The sequence below is a fragment of the Vicia villosa genome, unplaced genomic scaffold, assembly GCF_029867415.1.
Source record: "Vicia villosa cultivar HV-30 ecotype Madison, WI unplaced genomic scaffold, Vvil1.0 ctg.000114F_1_1, whole genome shotgun sequence".
Lineage (NCBI taxonomy): Eukaryota > Viridiplantae > Streptophyta > Magnoliopsida > Fabales > Fabaceae > Vicia > Vicia villosa.
Window position 1 is genome coordinate 277,742 of NW_026705022.1, and position 22,816 is coordinate 300,557.

At 29.5% G+C, this 22,816-nt stretch overlaps 1 protein-coding gene across 1 annotated transcript; it reads left to right on the forward strand.

Annotated features, from left to right (window-relative positions):
• Nucleotides 1-11,230: 11,230 nt before the first annotated feature.
• On the forward strand, nucleotides 11,231-16,197 carry LOC131624299 (cytokinin hydroxylase-like). Its single transcript, XM_058895243.1, has 5 exons — nucleotides 11,231-11,566; nucleotides 11,791-12,017; nucleotides 12,322-12,566; nucleotides 13,575-13,941; nucleotides 15,682-16,197. Exons 1-5 carry the CDS (start codon nucleotides 11,293-11,295, stop codon nucleotides 16,096-16,098), a joined length of 1,530 nt encoding a protein of 509 aa, XP_058751226.1. The 5' UTR covers nucleotides 11,231-11,292; the 3' UTR covers nucleotides 16,099-16,197.
• The last annotated feature ends 6,619 nt before the right edge of the window (nucleotides 16,198-22,816 follow it).

Sequence of the window (22,816 nt, forward strand, 5' to 3'; positions counted from 1 at the left end):
CCACCTCAATTCCCTTTAATTTCTATTTTTCTCCTCAAGATCACTTATTCTTTAATTTTCTCTATTATATCAGTTAATTGAATAAAAATCTATAGCATTTCTATCCATCCTCATGGAATTAAATAAAAATAAAAATAAATTCAAAAACCCACTAAAACTCAACTTAATTAAATTAATTATAATTGGGGTGTTACAATCAGAGCCATCGTCTAAGATCAATGGTTATCAACCTCTTATCATTTTTGGTTCCTTCAAGAATTAGAGCATCCATTTTTTATTCTCGAATGAAATATATAAATATATATGAAGAGTGATATTCTTACTCCAAGAGTAATTTATTATAACTTACTCCACATCTTGACCATTAATTTTTTTCAATCTAATGGTTGAAAATAATAAATAATTAAATGTACAGAGAGAAAACTATTATTTTTAAGTACGATTCACTTGTAGAAAAACAATAACCGTTTAGTTCTACTAAGTTATTTTACGGTTGTGCTCAAGTTATTGCTACTGGAAAATCCTGAAGTGACACTTTCAAAATCATTCATAAAGTTCCTCCACTCATTCCCTTTGCAAAATCATTTGTAGGTATAACTAGTTCTAAGATAAGAATTGGGTTTGTGTAGTTGGGGTTGTATTGGATACAAAACTTACACTATGCTCAACTTCCACACTGTAGGGCCGAGGTTCTTCCCTTTCTCGCATATGGCTCCTTACGCAATTACTCTCACATCATTTTATAGTGACTATATTTTGTATTCAATTTGAGAGAATGAAAGAATGTGAGAAGCTTGGTCTTTTACAATTAAGTCATAGTAGTCTAATCAATAAAACTTTATTTCATTAACCACACGTCAATATTCTGGAATGATGTTTAGATTAGTATGGAATATAAAACCAAAATTTATCCCTTGTTAATATTTCGTTGGATGATATTACTAAAAGAAATTGAGCATAGTTTTTGTTAGATCTTGTGTTGGGAGTCCGTTGTAAAATATGGACAAGAAGAAGATGAAAATGGTATGATAAAAATTGCACAAAATAAATTCCAAAGCGTGTGTTTACACTAAGCTTTAGATTTGATTCACCCCACCAATTTAAACAATTGGATGCAAATGAGTTAACCGACGAATCCCCTTCAGGATACTTTGGAAACCTTAACATGAATCGCACATTCACATTAAGCATATCGATCAGTGATATTTTACAGAATTAAGTTCTCTCATTTATTCTCGTGCAATATAAAAATAAAAGTGATTTTTATATAATTTTTGGCACTTGAAACATGTTATTTTTGTATTTTTTCATGCCTATAAATTATCTCTATTTATAGAGAAATTCATGCCACTTGGTGAAGGGAAACAATCCTTTGAAAGATTTTGTTCATGAATGGTTACATTGCTTCAATTGTAAGACATTACACATTTTCTCTTAAAGGTCTTTTTTAACGATTGCAACTTTCCAAATTTATTTTGGAAATTTCGCTCACAATCCCCCACCATTTTCAAAATATATCTAAATCCATTATTTTGGAAATTTCATGATTTCAGATAAAGGTATCTTACGATTTGAACCACTACTTAGTAAGTTAAATTTTCACTTATCCTCGAACAAATTGGTAGACAAGCTTTGAACCAATTATTCATTAGAACAAGCGTGCATAACTCACACATGAAATCTCAGTATCATTGATAGAATTATTAATATGAAACATTTAATATAGCCTTGTGTCTCATATCCCTTTCATAAGAATTTAAGAGTTAAGCCCTTGAAGCGGCACCACTTCATTCTCATATAGGTATACTATATAAAAAATGTACCCATAATCATGCATTCCACTAAACATATGTTATATGTCTAATAAGAGAAAAACTTCATCCTACCATATTTATTCTTATGGTCCAAGTACTTTTACCCCTTGGGATATTATCTATCGTCAAATACTTCAATCATTCTAATAGTTTACTTTCATTATTGAATTCAAGACTTAATGTTAATCAAGTGTGAGTTGAGTTTCCACTATCGATGATTAATTATATATGGGCTTGTTCCACATCCCTAATGATGTCTTCGATCTTTTCAGTTATATCCAAAGATATCATATCCTTGTCAATCCTTTCGTCAAAAAATTGCAAGATTTTCCAAACTTTAATAACCTTTCAATATTTACTATTTCAAATCGTCATGTCTATGAACATTTTATGTACTCTTGATAGTATTTACCTACTATCATCAAACCATGACACTTTTATCATATTAGTACTATTATCATATACAAAATATATTATATATTCTTGATAGTTTCGATAAACTATCATCATGACACTTTTGTCATTCATTTTGTCATATACATAAATTTTATGTCATTCTTCATTTGCAAACATATTTAATTTTGAAGTTTTACTTCCACTAATATATATCCAAAACACATTTGTAACAATCGACAACCATGATCATACAAATTTGTCATGATCATACAAATTTGTCATGACTAACTTTATTTCATGATGCCAGTTTAAACATGTAATTCAAACACTCCATATAAATATATAACCATAGAATTTATTTCTATTCTTTTTAAAATAAACAGTTTTCTTGCATAACTAGCATATGCATAACAAATTCTATATGACAAATTCATGTTTTATATTTAATAATGTTTTATGGTATATAAAAATAAAAATGATAACACAAAATAAACAATAAATCCACATCATTAATATTTTCTATAACTTTTCTTCATAAATATTTGTCAAGTTACAATAATATAAAATATACCCAAATTACTTTTAATATTAAGATGAACAAGAAATAATATTATTCATATTTTGATACACATATAATATGAGATAAATTAATTTAAATTTAATGATTTCTTGCATAAACAAAATTACACATATTTTTAAAATTTTACTTACACACCTTTATATTACCAATACATGCACCAAAGAATAATATTTAACATGTATTTTGCATTCAAGTATTATATTCTTAATAATGTAAATTCACATAATAATTTATAAATCATAAATATATATATATATATATATATATATATATATATATATATATATATATATATATATATATATATATATATATATATATATATATATATATATATATATATATATATATTTGAATTTATAGTCTATAATTTACAATTTATAAATATGTACCTTTCACCATATTATTGAATAAGGAAGAATGAGTGTTCATCTCTCCATGAAAGTTGTTCTCACAAATTAACCACAAAAAGAACCATAATTCGAAATCACTTAAATCATAAAAATTATATGAATTAACTGTGTACCTGCACTGAAAGTTGTTATCATCTTCTTTAAAATTATATACTTTAATATTAATTAAAAATAAGCATGAATCAAATTCGAAAATCGAACCTAAAGATCGTTAGATCTTGTGTTGGGGGTCTGCTGTAAAACATGGACAAGAAGAAGATGAAAATGGTATGATGAAAGTTGCACAAAATAAATTCTAAAGCGTGTGTTTACACTAAGCTTTAGGTTCGATTCGTACTCACCAATTTAGACAATTGGATGCAAATGAGTTAACTGACGAATTCCCTTCAGGATACTTTGGAAACCTTAACATGAATCGCACATTCACATTAAGCATATCGATCAACGATATTTTACATAATAAAGTTCACTCATTTATTCTCGTGCACTAGAAAAATAAAAGAATGATTTTGATATAATTTTAGGCACTTGAAACATGTTATTTTTGTATACTTTTTATGCCTACAAATGATCTCTATTTATAGAGAAATCCATGCCACTTGGTGAAGGGAAACAACCCTTTGAAAGATTTTGTTCAAGAATGGTTACATTGTTTTAATTGTAAAGCATTACACCTTTTTTCTACAAGGTCTTTTTTAACCATTGCAACTTTCCCAGTATATTTTAGAAATTTCTGTCACAATTTTATGAAGACAATAGTGTGAACCATTGATATTTTTTTGTTTGTTGTAATAGTCATTTTGTTATAGTTTTCTTTTTAGAAGCACAAATTCTATTTTCTTTCAAATTATTTCAGAAAAAACATTTAGCAAAAGTTCAAAAGTGTCAAGTAAAGTTGCTTTATTTGGTTGGAGATGAATTCTAACTAGGCTCCCGACTGGATTGAATTTGGTTAAGCGGGGTATTTTGGTGGGCGCTCACAATTTGATTTGTCCTCTTTGTTTTGTGCTCGAAGAAGATTTGGAGCATCTTTTCGGAGGTTGTCGAGTTTCAAATCTTTGGTGTAATAATTTTTGTTGGTGGCTTCACGTGGATCTTTTTTATTTTTCTAGATCAATTGTTGCTTGATTACAAACTTTGAAGGTATTTTATTTATCTCTCTTTAACTGTGATTTAGGATGGTTGTTTGGGTTAGACTTTTGTTGGATGATTTGGAATTGTAGAAACTTGATTCTTTTTAATGGGGAAATTTTGAGCAAATTCGATAGTCTGAGAATGCTTAAATTAATTTCGTGGGAATGATTTCTTGTAGGGAATAAGGTGTGTCTTGACTCTTCTAGGTCAGATTGGAATACCTTTCTGGACCTTTGTTTTGGATAATTTCTTCTTTTGTCGCCGTCTTTTATTTCAGTTCCGTGTTGTATTGATGGGTTATGCACCCCTTGTACTACTTATTAATTCATCTTTTGTTTATAAAAAAAATCCACAAAAATGCATTTCTCATTTAGCACACTTTATGGTATCATTGTTAAATACTTGTATTTGATGAAAATATATATGAAGTTATACCAAAATATACACTTTATGTTATATTTTTTTTCTATTAATATATACTTCTTCCTTGCAAATTCTTCATGTTACGATTTAGTATTATACTTATTCAAATTCTTTTTAATTGATTATTTAATTTTCAAATGCAGTAATGTTAAAGTTATGGAGGATTAAAAATTTTCTTAAGTAGCTAAAAAGAGCTCCACCATTGTTGTATTTGTATCCAGTTATCTAACTCATACTCCATTTGATCCTCTTGCACCAAATCACGTGTCTGTTACTCCTGTACCAATTTTTGATTATGTATCAACTCAATTGCCTCATAAAGTATCCTCTAAACCTTCACAATGCTTAAAATTCTCATCGTAGAGATAATGTATCACATAAATTATCTAACCAAATATCCTCATAACATTCACAATAAAGAGATGTCAGTCCTCATTGTAGAATTAATTGGATCATCGGAGGAGATTTCAACGCTATAAAAGATAATATGGAGATGAAAGGGAGATCGAGGGCGGTTAATCATATCGAAATGGACTCTTTTGCGGAATTTATTCATAAAAGTGCTTTGGTGGATACTTCTTGCAAAGGGAAAAAATATACTTGGTATAGTGGAGATGGGAAATCGATGAGTAGAATAGATAGAATCTTGGTCTCGGTCAATGTGGTGAATAGATGGGGGATTGTTGGTCAATTGATTGGTGAAAGGGATATCTCAGATTATTGTCCGGTGTGGTAAGTGTCGGACAATGCTAATTGGGGTCCTAATTCGTTCAAATTCAATAACGAATTATTTTCTCTTGAGTCTTTTATGCCTTTTGTTGAGAAAAAAATTGAAAAGTTTAAATATAGAAGGAAGAGGAAACTTTGTCCTCAAAGAGAAACTTAGCCTCTTAAAGGATAAATTAAGGAGGTGGAATGAGGAAGTGTTTGGAAGAATAGACTTGGAGGTGGAGGAGGGGGTCCGGGAGGTAAATTTGGCCGATTCGAGGTTAGAAGTGGAGGACGAAGATTCTATTGAGGAGAATTTGGTTATGAGGAAAGAAGCTTCTTGTCGTATTTGGAGAAACTTGAGAATAAAAGAAAACATGCTTCTCCAAAAGGCAAGATTGAAGTGGATGAAAGAGGGAGACGCTAATAGTGGTTTTTTTCACAAAGTGATGAAAGGGAAAAGGAGTATAAATCACTTAGGTCCCATTCATGTTGGAGGAGGTATTATGGAGTCGGTTTAGAAGGCGAGGGAGGAGGTTTGGGAGCATTTTAGGAAAAAATTCATGGAACCGGAGGAAAATAGGCCGTTCTTGGATGGTATTCCTTTTAAGAGTATTTCAGAAGAGGTATCGGCGTAGATTGAAAGACCCTTTTCGGAGAGAGAAATTAGGGAGGCAATTTGGAGTTGCCGTGTTGATAAAAGCCCGGGATCGGACGGTTATACTTTTCTTTTTATTAAGAAATGTTGGCCCATCTTAAAAGAGTATTTTCTTAATTATTTTGAGTTCTTCTATTTTGGTAATGTGCTTTCAAAGGTAATCACTTCTTCTTTTTTGACTTTGATTCCGAAATCTTTAAATCCTTTAAAATTGGATGAGTATAGACCCATTTGTTTAGTGGGTTGCATGTACAAAGTGGTAGGTAAACTTTTGATAGGGAGGTTAAAAGGTGTGTTAAATAAGATTATTTCTCCTTGTTAAAGTGCTTTTGTGCCCGGGAGACAATTGTTGGATGGGGTGTTGGTGGCTAACAAAGTGGTGGATTATGCGAGAAAGGAGGGTAAGAATTGTTTTTTATTTAAAGTGGACTTTGAGAAGGCATCTGATAATTTTAATTGGAGTTTCTTGCGCTATATGATGAAGAGAATGGGGTTTTGTAGGAGATGGATGGTGTGGATGGATTTATTGGTGTTTAATAGCAATATGTCAATGCTAGTGAATGGGAGTCCTACTAAAGAATTCGGAGTTGGTAGAGGATTGAGACAAGGAGATCCTCTTTCTCCTTTTCTCCAGGTTTTAGTGGTGGAAGGACTTACGGGACTTGTGAGGCAACCTATAGAAGTGGGGGAATTTTGTATATTTGATGTTAAAAGATCGTGTTGGGTGGATTTGTTACAATTTACGAATGACACTTTAATCATGGGGGACGGGTCTTGGAAGCATGTGTGGGCTATTAAGGCGATTCTTAGAGCTTTTGAAATAGTTTCAGGTCTTGGCATATACTATCACAAGAGTAAGTTGATTGAAATAAACGTTAGTAATTCTTTCATGGAATCGGTGGTGAACTTTCTCTCTTGTAAAGTGGAGGATAGCAATTTTCTCTTTCTTGGTATTCCTATTGGGCAAGATCCAAGGAAGGAGACTACATGGATTCCTACTCTAGAAAAATTGAAGAAAGATTGGGAGGTTGGAAGAATCGGTTTATTAATTTGAGAGGTAGGATCACTCTTTTGAAATCTATTCTTAGCTCTTTAACTATCTTCATGATGTCTTTTTATAGATGCCTTTGAAAGTGGTGAAAAGGTTCACGAGTGTCCAAAGCAAGTTTTTTTGGGGATGGGCGGAGGAAAATAGAAAAATTCATTGGGTGAGTTGGAAAAAGGTTAATCTTCCTTTTGAAAATGGTGGTTTGGGGGTAAAGAACATAGCGGCATTCAATTTAGCGCTTCTAAACAAGTGGATGTGGAGGATTCTTAAAGAGAGAAATTCGCTTTGGTTTAGAGTTTTGAAGGCCCGGTATGGGGATTTATCTTCCCATGTTTATAGCGAAGGTAATTGCACAAAATACTCTTCTTTTTATAATTGGTGGAGGGATATTGTTAATATTGGGAAAGATTATTATAGGGATCTGATTGTTAAGTGTTGTCGTTTTGATGTTCATAATGGGTACATAACACCTTTTTGGGAATCTTGTTGGTTGAGTGAAGAGGCTTTGAAGAATAATTTTTCAGATTTATTTGAATCTTCTCATCTTAAAGGGGTTTCGGTTGGGGCGATGGGAGGTTAGATTGATGGTAATTGGAATTGGGGGGATTTTAGAATTTCCGCGGATTTATTGGAAGATGCCCACTTTAGGGGGAGGGTAGCTTTGCTATACGATCGGTTGGTGCTTCATAGTGGTCCGACGATGGAGAATGTGATGGATGTGGTTTCTTGGAAATTTGTTAATGATTCGGTCTTCTCGGTGGCATCGTGCTACCAATTTTATTGGATGGAATTTATTCCATTTGGCCCCGTTAACAAGCATGATGAAGCGTATCTTATTCTTTGGAAAGCGGAAGTGCCTTTCAAATTAAAGGCTTTTGGTTGGAGATTATTCCTAGATAGATTTCCCACTAAGAAGCTTTTGGTGTATAGAGGTATTCCCCTTTCTTTAGATAATCTCAAATGTGTTTTCTGTGGTTTTGGTATAGAAAGTAGGAACCACTCTTTTTTTGCGTGTAGTATGGTGAAACGCATTTGGTCAGAAATTGCTATTTGGGTGGGAAAATTGGATAGTTTGGAGGAGGAATGTTTGTCTAGTTTTATGGATTGACATTACTTTTTCCGAGTTCATAAGGTGAAGATTAGCAAGAGGGATGTTGTTTAGCTTGCCACTTCTTGGTCGTTATGGTTGTTAAGGAATGGGGTGTGTTTTCGGGAAGAGGGATGAAGCTTAAACGACACGATTTGGAACATAAAGTTGTTGGCTTGAAGTGGTCTTTTTGTGACAAAATTACCCATCCCAATTATTCTTTCTACGAGTTTTGTAAAGTTCCTATTTCTTTTCTCTTGTAGTGTAATTGGTGGGTAATTTTCTTTTTCTCAAGTATTTCCCTTTCTATCGTGTAAAAAGCTTGGAGAACCTTAGTTCAATCTTTAGTCAATTCCTTGCTTACACAAAAAAAATGTATCAACTCAATTATCTTACCAAACATCCTCACAAACTTCACACCAAGGAAGTGGAAGTTATCATTGTAGAACTAATGTATCATCTCAATTACCTAGTCAACCATCCTCTCAACCAATACAACATGAGTCTGAACGTCCTCAACATAGAGGTGGCCGGGATCTACCTATTATTGACTTGTTGAAGCAATTAGATATAATATGTTAATTTTTAAATCTTGTTATTTGTTATATATATATATATATATATATATATATATATATATATATATATATATATATATATATATAACAAACGACACCAAGATGTCAAACTTAATAACATGACACATGATGGCGTTCCCCTGAATCATCGGATGCTATTTGTTAAATATTGCTAAAAAACAAGAAAGATAGTACATCCTTCATTTGTCATTGAATATATATATATATATATATATATATATATATATATATATATATATATATATATATATATATATATATATATATATATATATATATATATATATATATATATGGCATATCATATGAGAATGCATTATTTATATGAGAATGTGAGAATGAATCTAAACCATTGAATTTTAAAATAAATGGTGGAGATTATGTGTAAATCTTTTTTTTTTCTCTCTCCTACATCATTTATTTTCATAATGGAGGAGAGAGAACAAAAGATTCACACATAATCTCCACCATTTATTTTAAAATTCAATGGTTCAGATTCATTCTCACATTCTCATATAAAAAAGACATTCTCATATGATATGTCATATATATATATATATATATATATATATATATATATATATATATATATATATATATATATATATATATATATATATATATATATATATATATATATATGTATATATATGTATATACATATATACATATATATGTATATATATGTATATACATATATACATATATATATATATATATATATATGTATATATATATATATATATATATATATATATATATATATGTATATATATATATATATATATATATATATATATATATATATATATATATATATATATATATATATATATTATAGTACTTAACAATGCAATATACCATTAATAAATTAACATCAATTCTAATTTATTTGTATATCAATTGTGTTTTATAAAAATAATTAAATAAATAACGTAATACCTTATACTATATATCAATTTTGTTTTACAAAAATAATTAAATAAATAACCCAATACATTATATTCCATCTGGTCCTATTTAAAAGAGAAAGTTAAATTTTTAGATTAATTTAATAATCTATGTATCCTATTTAAAAGAGAAAGTTAAATTTTTAGATTCATTTAATAATTTATGTATAGTTCATGATATAGTCTAAATATATTAATTAGTTAATTAACTTAAAAAACAAAATTTTTCTAATAATTAAATAAAAAACTAATATATTATACTATATATAAAAATGTAATATATATCACTTGTGTTTTAATTAAATAAATATGTATCAATTGTGTTTTATGAAAATAATTAAATAAATAGTTATATTTGACTATATATAAAAATGTAATATATCAGTCAAATTTCAAATGTAATATATAGAAATATTTTGAAAAAAAAATAATTTACTAAATATTTTAATACTTTTTAAATTAAAAAAAAATCAATTTACTAATTTGTTAATTTTTTTTTAATATTTATGGAAATAAAATTTTTAATTATACTATTACTTATAATTCTTTTCCTACTTTTGAATTTTTGATAATTACTACAATTTAAATTTAGAGTTAAGTATATTTTTGGTCCCTACATAATATCTCAAATTTTATTCTTAGTCCTTATTAAAAAAATGACATATTTTAGTCCCTATAAAAATTTTATGCATTCAGTTTTAGTCCCTAATATTTTTCAAAATTTTGAAAACAGCTTAATTACCCTTAAACTTTTAAATTTTTGAATAATTTTTTCATACATATTTAGAATACTATAAGATATTTCTTTACCAAATTATATAATTTTTTAAAATAAGAAGAATTAAATATGAATTTTTTAAATTTCAAAAGATAATGATAAAAGTAATGCAAATCTCGACTTAGAAATTAAATTTTGAGTTTCACAACGTTCTAAAATATAATTGTCTGTAAAATAATCATTCAAAAATACACATCGTTTAACACTAGAAACTAAAACTACGTGTATAATAATTTTGTGGGGATAAAAATATGTCATTTTTTTAATAGAAACAAAAAACAAAATTTAATAATTTTATAAGGACTAAAAATATATTTAACCTTAAATTAAAACCTTATCCTTACAACCTCAACCTAAACTGCACGGTTATAAAATAACACTTTAATTAATATAATTTAATTTTCTTTAATTAAAAAAAAGATTAATAGATCTTTGTAGCCTTATCATGAATACTAAACTACAACTAGGATGACAAAGAATAATGAAATTGTTATTCTAATCTCTACCAACCCCCTAGGATTAACAAATAAACAAATATAATCATATAACGTTATTATATTGTTAGTGAATAGATTGTCATTGAATTTGCACTATATATATGTTTATAACACTCAAGCATCAAATATCATTCTTCCATAAACTCTTACAAATTAATATATTCATAATCTTAACCATTCTTGAATCATCACTATTTCATTAAGAAAATGATGATTCTCACAACCCTTTTGGTCATTCTTGTGACACTAATGATTAAAGTTTTTTATGACACAATTTCATGTTATTGGCTTAATCCATTAAGCATCAAGAAGATTATGGAGAAGCAAGGTGTGTTTTGTCCTAAACCTAGGTTTCTAACAGGCAACCTTAAAGAGATCTCATCTTTTGTCTCTAATGCTACTTCTAAAGACATGGAATCAATCAACCATGATATTGTTGGTCGTCTTTTGCCTCATTTTGTAGTTTGGTCCAAGCAGTATGGTATGAAAAATAAATAAATAAATAAATTGCAATTCATGATTTTATGTGTTTCTTGCTCAGTAGAATCGACACCTCTGACATAAGAGGATATCGATATTTGTGGTTAAATTTAATTTATTTATTTTATAAAATTATTACTAGTATCAACATGCGATGTCGTATCAGACGTATGTGACTGTGTATGTATCTGTCATAAATTTGTTGATAAATGATTATTTTTGCAGGCAAAAGATTTTTCTATTGGAATGGAATAGAGCCAAGATTGTGTCTAACAGAAACTGAATTGATCAAGGAATTTCTTTCAAAGTATAGTACAATATCTGGGAAATCATGGCAGCAACAACAAGGATCTAAGAATTTTATAGGAAAAGGTTTGTTGATGGCAAATGGTGATGATTGGTATCACCAACGTCACTTAGTTTCTCCTGCATTCATGGGAGAAAAACTTAAGGTATTGAACATTTGAGAAAAATCGATTCACTTAAATTCTAAAATTTATAAAATATGCTAATTTTAAATTTCAAAAATCTTAGTTTCAAACAGATTATTTGCAAATTGCAATTGCATAGTAGTTGCAAACTTGCAATTCACTACAATTATGTAGTGATATCGCCACAAAAATTTTAAGTTTTTTATATTGTGATTGTGGAATGCAATTTAAAATTAGAGTTATAATAATATTAATTAATATTGGTTTATACTTTTTCTAATATTCCACTAATCTTTTCATGAATTTCTTTGCTCTCTCTGAATAGAGTTATGCTGTACACATGATGGAATGCACTAAAGAAATGCTTGAATCATTACAAAATGCAACATTGGATTGTGACAAAAATGAGGTTGAAATTGGAGAATATTTCACTAAACTCACTGCAGATATTATTTCAAGAACTGAGTTTGGTACAAATTATGAAAAGGGAAAACAAATATTTCATCTTCTCACACAATTACAAGCTCTTTGTGCTCAAGCAACTAGAAAGCTTTGGTTGCCTGGAAGCAGGTTTGTAATTTCTTTAATTTTATTAGAATTCTCTTTATCTTCATTTCCCGACTTTAATAATGTGTAAAATAGGTGAGGCAAAACAGATCTGATCCGCTGATCATTGATCATGCTCATTTGTACATTCTTTATGAATTGAAAGTTTTTAAGTCCACATTCTCTAATTGTCCTTCCCGTCCCGTCATATTTTTTTCGAACTTTTGCAAACGTGGATATTAACAAGTTTTATTTATTTTTTAAACTTTTTAGTCTTTGGAAGTACAAAGCACGCATGTTTGTCCCGTCGCATCCTTTTTTTTTTTGCTAAAAATGTCAAGATTTTAGTCTTGCAGCCTCAACTATGCCTATTCCGTCCAGCTTTTTTTGTAGGCTTTTACGAAATGGATCTAAACGGAGTAGACATTGTCCGTTTGCCATCTCTATTACAAAGTGGATTACACTGCATCGTTTAAAATTTGCCACAATCAAACCGTGACTAAATAAAATATTTGTCATGTTAAAATGCTAATAGAATCCTTTTTTTATTCTGTCATATTTGAACGGTTGTTAATCTATACAAGATCTCTAAAAACTTAAGACATAACTTTGTAATGTGTATGCTTGTATTGGATAGATCTCCATTATGTATTTAGAGTCGTCTTAACTTTTTAGAGGTCCTGTGTAGGTTAGATCTGATTCAACCATCGCAAAATAATTAAAGATTCTATTTATCAATAGTCTAACAACGAAAAATATTTTATGTGACTCTGTTTAACTATAATTTAATCGTGACAAAGTATATGCGATAGCCTACTTTAAATGTTTTTAAAGACAGCTATGTATATATTATATTCTATATATTATATGTTACTGAATTTGTTATGTTTATTAAAAGTATATTAGAACAAAAACATAAAGTTAAATAAGTGATATACACATCTTATATCCATTAAAGAAAGATGGACAAAAAATGTATTTTAATTAGTGTTTAGTGTATAATATATTTTGCTTTTTCAAAAAATTATGTAGGTTTTTTCCTAGTACTTATAATAGAGAGATCAAGTCATTGAAGATGGAAGTGGAAAGACTGTTGATGGATATAATACAAAGTAGAAAAGATTGTGTGGAAATGGGAAGAAGCAATTCTCATGGGAATGACTTATTGGGAATGCTTTTAGATGAAATTCAAAAGAGTGGAAAATTAAACCTACAACTAGTTATGGATGAATGCAAAACATTCTTCTTTGCTGGACATGAAACAACTGCACTCTTACTCACATGGACTGCTATGTTGTTAGCTTGCAATCCAAGTTGGCAAGAAAAAGTTAGAATTGAAGTTAAAGAGATTTTCAATCAAGGAATGCCTTCTATTGATCAACTCTCCAAGCTCAATGTGGTTAGTACTCTCTATATTTCTTTCTTAAATGTTATTTTTAAAAAACAATTTTATGTTCTTCCTCGTAATCATTTTCGACTATTTATTGCAGAGAGAAAAATACATGAAATGATGTAAAAATAGTTAATAATATAATAAAAAATGATACCCTAAAATGATAATTAAAAATGAATTAAGGCAGTAACAAATTATTCTTTTTGTTTTATTCTATAAACTAAATAAGTTAGTTTATAACTTATAAATTCATTATTTTAGTTAAAAAAACTTATAAATTCATTATTTAAAAATTGTTTAGTAACCATTTTAATTAATAATTATTTTTATTGGTTTATAATATTTTAATAAATTTTATTGAATTTTAGTATAAAGCTTATTTATGTTACATATATATGTTGATATTTTTTATTTCTAAAATATAAAATTGTCTACATTTTTTAATTTGTGTGAAATTATCACTTACAATTTTTATAAAAAAAACCTTAAAGATCTTAACTAGGATATGACTTTTGTAATAAAAAAACAAGTGTACCACTCTATAAACAAAGTAAACATAGCTGACTTAAATATATATCATATAAACATTCATGAGAGCATGTAGTTTCAAGAATATAATTGAAATTGAAAGGTATCTTACTCTTAGAGTGTCCCAAAATACTCATAAGTGAAAGATTTTTTAATTCATTCTTGAATTTTACAGTAAGTTTACAGCCATACTTCTAGAAGAATAAATATAAAATAAAATTGACACTTCATAAATATCTTGTATTAATTAAATTATTAAGATTACATAATCTAATATACAATATTTTGGTAATTATTATTAAATTGACAACTCCTTATGAATATGATTTTATGTCATTAAAATACGAATTGTTCATATTCTACTCATGACATAGTTTTATGGCTACCCACTTCATACATATTTTATTATATTTGTTCAACTCATAGAGGTGAGAAGGCACAATAGAAAATCAGGGTTAAATCAAAGACTGAAGTATACTAATGATTATTTTTAGTAGGTTACAGATTTTTCAAAAGATCGTCAAAGAATCAACATTACCTTAAAGAATCATAACTATAAAGAAAAAATAAGCATCATTTTCACACCAATTATATAATAGCAACTAAAATATTTAAGGGCAACCACTCTTTCCATGGTAATTAGCTGGTGGAGATTACAATAAGTGGTAGGGGTGGTAAAAAGGATAAGGATGGTACATGCATGTCTTTATGGTGCATGTTTTTTTTTTTCATGCTCTCATTTATAGGGTTTATAGGGCAGTCAAGGTTTTAGTCATTAATTATATAATGTGTCTGTTCCGCTCTGTTTTATTTTTTATGGATTTTGTGAGAATGAGTATTAACATAAAATTTTAAATTTTTAAATTTAAATGATCAATGCGCACAGGCCCTTTCCATTCTTTTTTTTTTTATGGAACGAGCTAAGATTTTAAACTCGCACTCTCAAGTATGTCCACTCCGCCTTCATTCTGTTTTTTTAGACTAATGTAGGATGGACCTAAATGGAATACGCGTCCGTTTGCCATCCTAACAATAAGTGGTAAAAATCTCATTTTGAAAATTTAACACTGCAACATACTCAAAATTAAGTTCAAATTCAAAATATCTGATTATGTTGTAAGATAACTGATCATCCCATTCAAGTTCTCTTAGGAAAAACTGTATTCATGTATTATTTTTTTCATTAACAAAATACTAATCAATAGTTTAATTTTACAGTTGCATATGGTAATCAATGAGTCAATGAGGCTCTATCCTCCAGCAACCCTACTTCCTAGAATGGCTTTTCAAGACATTGTTTTAGGTGATCTTTATATTCCTAAAGGCTTATCTGTTTGGATTCCAGTATTGGCTATTCATCATAATGAAGAATTATGGGGAAAAGATGCAAATGAGTTCAATCCACACAGATTTGCTTCAAAATCATTCATGCCTGGTCGTTTCTTACCATTTGCTTCTGGTCCAAGAAACTGTGTTGGACAATCATTTGCTATGATGGAAGCTAAGATTATTCTGGCAATGTTGGTTTCTAGGTTTAGTTTCACTATTTCAAAAAATTATAAACATGCTCCAATCACTGTCCTTACTATTAAGCCTAAATATGGTGTGCAAATTTGTTTGAAGACGTTAGATTGATAAGATTTGTTTTTGTTTGTAAACGAAGTATCAAAATTTTGTGTGTCATGATTTGAATTTTGGTGTTGACGTCAAACTTAGCAGTATCAACATATTATTTTTTGGACTAAATATTTGTTTTCATTAAAGAAGTTTGCTAAACATTTTATGATTTTATATATATATATATATATATATATATATATATATATATATATATATATATGCGCGCGCGCGTATTATAAATTATAAACTAATTTATTTTACTTGCTAAAGTTTTATGGGCCCATAAGAGCCTATATGCTATTATATGGATTAGAAGAGATTTTCTTTCATCACTCTAATTAATACACTAGAGAATAATCATTTGATTCCAATAATTATAATTGATCATATGTCTCTATATTAAAGTGATTAAAGAAAAGAGTGGTTTGCTTTTAAAGATGAAATATGGCAACTTGTATATAACATGAGTAATATTTTTGAAGGGCCAAGATACTATTTCTCCCACTATCTTTTTTTTTTCTTCATTATTTTATTAAAACCTTCATTTATTTCTTACACTATTTTTTTATTTAAGGTAAATCTTTTTATAAAAATCAATAAGGATTAGTACATCTATTTAAACCAGGGCGTAACGGAATCATAAAAAATCAATTTAACTGACAATTTAAATAAAAGAGATTTTTTTTTTAATTTGGTTCAAAAATTGAACCAAACAGATAAAAATCGAGATGATTTGGCTTTATTCTCGAGATTTTTTTGATTGGCTCAAAAATTGAACCAAACAGATAAAAATCGAGATGATTTGGCTCTATTCTCGATAGCTTAAATTACTCTTCTTCGTGTTTTAAGTTATCTTAGTTAGTTTTGACCTCTTTTTTATATATGTTTTTTAGTTTTTCTTCCACAAAATTCCTTCTAATCTTATTACAAAATAGTTTTGATATGTGCATTTGAAGTGTGAAACATGTTAATTCTTTGTGTATGACAATCTTTTATTATTATTGTTGTGTTTTATTTGTTAGCGTTTTATATGAATTAAGTAAAATTGTAAGTTGTTTGAAAAGTAGAGTATGAAACAGATGAAAAAGATTATATGAAATGTATTATTTAAAAAAAATAATAGTAGAAAATACACTTAAAAAACATGATAGCGGAAAATACAAAAATTAATAAATATTTTAAAAAGGATGTAAATCGATAAATCAAAGCGAACTAAACCAATTAGCTTGGTTCGGTTCCATTTTTAAAAAAAAAAACTAAAAACAAAATGAAACCAAACTGATGGAGATATTATTGGTTCATATATTTTTTGACCAAAAATTGGTCCATACCTAACCGATTACACCCATAAACACTAGCATAGAGTGACCACGAGCCAAATTAGTACAACTAAACCAATATCTAAAAATATAGGCTTAATTGCAACTTTGCTCCCTCTATTTTGTCTTTTCTTCGATTTTGGTCCCTCTTTTGAGTTTTCTGTTGAATAAGGGGCAAAATAGAGACTAATTTTGCAGAAAAAAAGTAAAATAGGGGACAAAAATTGTATAGAAAACTTAAAAAGGGACTAAAATAGTAGTTTTTAAAATAGAGGAATTAAAATCAAGAAAAGACAAAATAGGAGGACTAAAGTGTATGGTTCAGTCATATAATTAATAAGGAATCTTCTATTAACAAATTAAAATAAACATAATGATGAAGTCAATTCTCATTGTTTATGGAGCATATATATATATATATATATATATATATATATATATATATATATATATATATATATATATATATATATATATATATATATATATATATATATATATATATATATATATATATATATATATATATATATATATATATATATATATCATCTTTAACTTGATTAAAAGTGTGTTGAATGGTTGAGGATAAAATGCTTTAGTGAAAAATTTTGCTAGCTGATCTTTAGACTTAATTGAAAGAAGCCTCATGATCCCTTGATTTTGTTTCCCCCTCACAATGTGTTAATTAATATCTTAGTTCTTTGTTCTTTTGGGGAAAACTGATTTTCCTGTAACATGCAAAGCATATTGGTTGTCACAATAAATGACAAGAAAAAGTATTGAAATTAGTTCTTCTTAGTTCTTGAGATTGTTAGTTTGCTTCTAAGTTCTCAATGAAATTAGTGACTTGGCAGAAAAAGTATCGTATTGATATGGACATTATTACAAAAAAGTACATACATTGATGCTCATTTTACTATGGTTCATTGAAGGACCGTGGTGACCTCTTGAAAATTGACAAGTGTCAATTTTTAGTGCTTTTGTATACATGTTTTGTGGCACGTATCGAGATTTTTGTTCATATTTCTTGAATAATTCTCCGTTTTGTGTATAAATGCGTATACTTTGTAAATAGTTGTATTTGCATATACTTTTATACCTTTTAATAGTTTTTGTGTCTTTTTGTAGGTATTCTTGCGTATTTGGAGCATGAGCAATAAAGTGTCAAAGACACGGCTTCAAACGCGCGATTTTGAGCAACAAAACCAATTCATCAAAGAATAAGGCTCAAAATAAGGATGATAAAAAATCATCAACTTGGTTGTCATTTTGTCATGGTTAGATAGAGCATTGAATAAGCTTTCCAACGCTTCGAACCAGACGCAAATCAGAGTTACGGTTCTCAAGTTATGGCCGAAACAGTGCAGAATATTTTGATGTTTCCGGTGTGTTCCGCCGAGCGAAGCCGTTTTCCGCCGGGCGAAGCGGTGCTGACAGAAACACGTTTTAAAGGCCAAAAACACAATTTATAGGTTATGGTTTGGGTATTTTTTGCTTCCACTCCATCACCAAACATTTTTTAGGTAGATTAGCTTAGAAAACAACTTTGGAGGTTGCATACGGGTGATCCGGGATGGATTGATCATCAATCGGAGCTGACAAACCGGGAGATTTTTGGTTCGTTTCTCTTCTTCTTTGTGTATTTCTCTTTGGTTGGGTTTTTTATATGATTTTACTTTGAACTCATGTATATTTGTTGATCATGGTGTTGTATAAAGTTTGCTCTACAAATCTTTGTTGATTGTTGTCTTAGATTTTTGCTCTGTGCTAGAGATTTGCGTTGTTTTAGAGATAGACTTCTTGAATCCTTATCTAGGATGATTATCTGTTAGTTTCTGGATTTTAGAGATAGATTTAGAGCTAACAATCTTTATGGGTATCGAAGCTTAATGCTTTCGTGTTAGTTGTGTCGGTTGAGAGATCATTGATACGATTGATATGGATGTTTGTTATGTTGTTGAGGTGTGCTGAGAGATCGTCGCTGAGATGATATAATATTTCTCTCTACTTTGGGTTAGAAATGACTTAGGGTGTGATCGATGCCGGATGACATTGACGAGTATTGTAGGTTGAGTATAACTGATCGATAAGTTTAAGTTTGTGAGAAGTAGATTATAAGCAATGCCTGATAAGTCTCTTCTTTCTGAAAAATGAATGTTTTTTGTGTTGATATTTTCTTTTCTGTTTTCATGCTTTAAACAATTCAATTCAAACTCATAACTTTGGAAACTGTTGAACGGCAGTTCAGTGCACTAGTCCTTGTGGAGACAATAAATTCCCGGATAAATATTTCCAAATCTTTTCTTGCTTGCCGCTTTACCGCTCCAACCAAATGACGCCGTTGCCGGGGATTGGTGTTTTATTGAATTTTCATTGCATCAGTTTCTATAGTGTTGAGTTTTGTATATATCGTACATATTGTATATTCTCACTTGTTTATATTGATACTTGTATATGTTTACTATACTTGTACATGTTTTCTATACTTGTAAATTTGTTATAGTATTGTGTTTCCTTTCACGTTTGCTTGTGTGTGGTTAGGAATAGTCGGGCGGAAGTAACTTGAAGGAACTTTCTTAAATAACAGGCGTCGAGCTTACGACGTAAAACAAGCATGTTTATTTTTTTAGTTTGTGTTTAGTTTAGGTAGTGTGATGCAATTGTTTAAACAAATTTAGATCGGACCAGTTCTTAAATTTCAAATCTTCACTTTTAAATTTGTTTAGACAATTTCATATGGTCTTTTAGTTTGTGTATATTAATAGTTGTGTGTTTGTCTTTGAGCTTGTTTTGAGTAGCTTAAGGAATTTGAGGTGATTTTCCAAGTTTGATCGTTTCGACTTGCGAGTGTATGGTAATGATTTGTTAAAGTTTTGTACACATTCAAGGTATGTGTTTATCGCTTTCTAGACTTTAGCATATTCATGATACTTAGGCTTTTTACAACTTTTATGTCATTCATTCTTTTGTATACTTGTTCGTTTTTGAATCACTTTAGTTCCCACCTTTTTGTGAGGTAGCTTTCCATTGTTCACATATGCTGGAGACCACAATTCTTGTTCTAACTGGATTTTATTATGCTTAATCTTTTGTTTGTGTTGATTATATGATGCATGAAAGTGATCAAGGCATTTTTGTTCCATTTTCAGCACAACTACCTTGGCCAAATATTCAATTCACCTTGTGAGTGTGTGATCATTAGTATCCCTTTTGAGCTTTTTTGTCAATGTCCATGTTGTTTTTGCTAAATGCTTGTCTATGAGTGTTTGGTTCTCATTTTTGTATGGATGTTGATTCTTTGTTTTCTTGAACCCTCAACCATGATTTTTGGTTTGAATTTTTGCCTTGCCTTAGAAAGTAGGGAGTATTCACATGATGATACGGTTGAATTCAAGTTGGGGAGAAAAATGATTATGCATTTGTGGTTGATTGCTATGAGGTTGAAAGAAAAGAAAAAGAAAAGAAAAGAAATGTGAAAAAGAAGTGAAAAGAAAAATAAAGAGAAAAAAGAAAAGTTTTGAAAACAAAAAACAAAAAAAGTATGGAATAATGTTGTGTTAATAAGTATGTGATTTGTTTGAGAAATTTGGGATTATGAAGTTTGATTGAAATTTTGTTTTTGAACTTTTGTGAGTTTATCACTCCCTTAGGTTTGGGCAGTTTTTGTTTCGATTAGCCTTAGGAATTATCCTTTGTTTGTTCACCAAGCCACATTACAACCTTGAAAAGTCCTTGTGATTCTTGCCTTTGTGTTTTCAACATGATTTTTGGATGGTTTCATAATTTAGTCTTTTGTTTGCAAGATTGTTGGATGAGTGAAAATACTCCACTTTTGTGTTTTTCATCTACCGATGATTGTGTGCTAGGTGTGATTCATTTTTGAACTAGTGTTGTTTTGGAATGTTTGGCATATTCTTTGTATTTAGCATTTGTGTCATGTTTATGTTGTTGTTGTAGTTAGTGGTAAGTATATTTACTTTGTGTGTATTGTAACACCCCCATTTTATTCGCTATTATTTTAGTAATTATATTGTTTGGCATTTTTAATAATTCTTTATTTATTTAGTTATTATGTGATATAATAATTATTTAAGTATTTAATTATGAGTGTGTGTTTGTGTTATTTGGCTTAATTGAGTAATTAGAGAGATATAACTAAATGGGCCTAAGTGATAGAAACATAATGGATGGATTGGTGGGTTAAGCCCAATTGACATATGTGAGATAGTAAGAGAAGGTTAGGGTTTTAGAGGTTACTATTTTCATTTGGGGGAAAAGATAGGAAGAAGAGAAAAGAGGCAAAAGGGAAGAGAACAATGGTGGAAGAGAAAAGCTAGAAGAAACCTCATTTTTGCAGCAAGTTTCAGCATTGAGTCATCTTGGAAAATCGGGCATATCTCTCAATCCAACCGTTGGATCGTTATGGTACTTGGGCACAACGTTCCTGACTCATAGAGGTAAGTTCTGACCGGAGCGATTTTGATTTTGAGGGTTTTAAGTTTGTCTGATAAGCTGATTCCTGAACTGGTGTTTAGGTGTGTCTCCATTTGATGTTAGAAAGGATTTCTTTTGGAGAAAAATTTAGAGCTATGATGAAAGAGTCCATATTTACCAAGGTAAGGGTGGGGTTCGAATTATATAACCAGGAATATGATGATTGTATGTGGGATTAAGGTGTATGAATTTTTCCATGGATTATTTGTTGTGATTCTGTCGTGTTGATTCGATGAAATTAGTTGTTGTTGTGGTGATAATTGTTGTTGTTTTATGCGAAGTTGAAGGATGTTTCAGTGACGATGTATACCTCTATTTATTGGTATAGCGACGATATAGGCTTATGCCTTTGTGACGATGATGTTGTTTGTTGTGTGTGTTTGTTGCATTCATATACATATGCATTTTTGGTGACGACCTGATTGGCAAATTAGTGACGAAGGCTTATGCCTTGATGCCTCTGTTAACTGGCAATTGGCGATGGGGGCTGAAGCCCTGGGTACCACATGCATGTGCAATTGTAGAGTCTCATTATATGTGGCATGAGTGTGATTTAATTGTGACGTGGTGTGACTTGAGTTGTTGTTGGATATGACGATGTGAAGTGAATTGTGATAATGTGAAGTTGTAATTATAAGTTGTTATGCTAATGACTTGTTGTGACAGGTACCGTCTGGAAGATGAAAAATAGTTGTTATAACTATTATTATTATGTTGTTGATTTTGTTATTATAACTGTACAGTTTTAAATTGTTGTTATAGCTGTCGTCTAAAAGTTATAAAGTGATAATTTTGTATGATTTAATTCTAACATATTAATTATCATACTTTTGTTTATATTTTCCGATATCTCACCCCTTCTGAATGATGTTTCCCTTACCGTAGGAAACGGACAGGTACTCAAGATAGCGGTGGAA

Excerpts from the sequence above, each read along its gene's own strand:
- LOC131624299 (XM_058895243.1), top strand. The coding sequence starts at position 11,293 with ATGATGATTCTCACAACCCTTTTGGTCATTCTTGTGACACTAATGATT. Across the intron at positions 11,567-11,790 it reads AGTTTGGTCCAAGCAGTATG|GCAAAAGATTTTTCTATTGG; the intron begins GTATGAAAAATA and ends TTATTTTTGCAG. Across the intron at positions 12,018-12,321 it reads TCATGGGAGAAAAACTTAAG|AGTTATGCTGTACACATGAT; the intron begins GTATTGAACATT and ends CTCTCTGAATAG.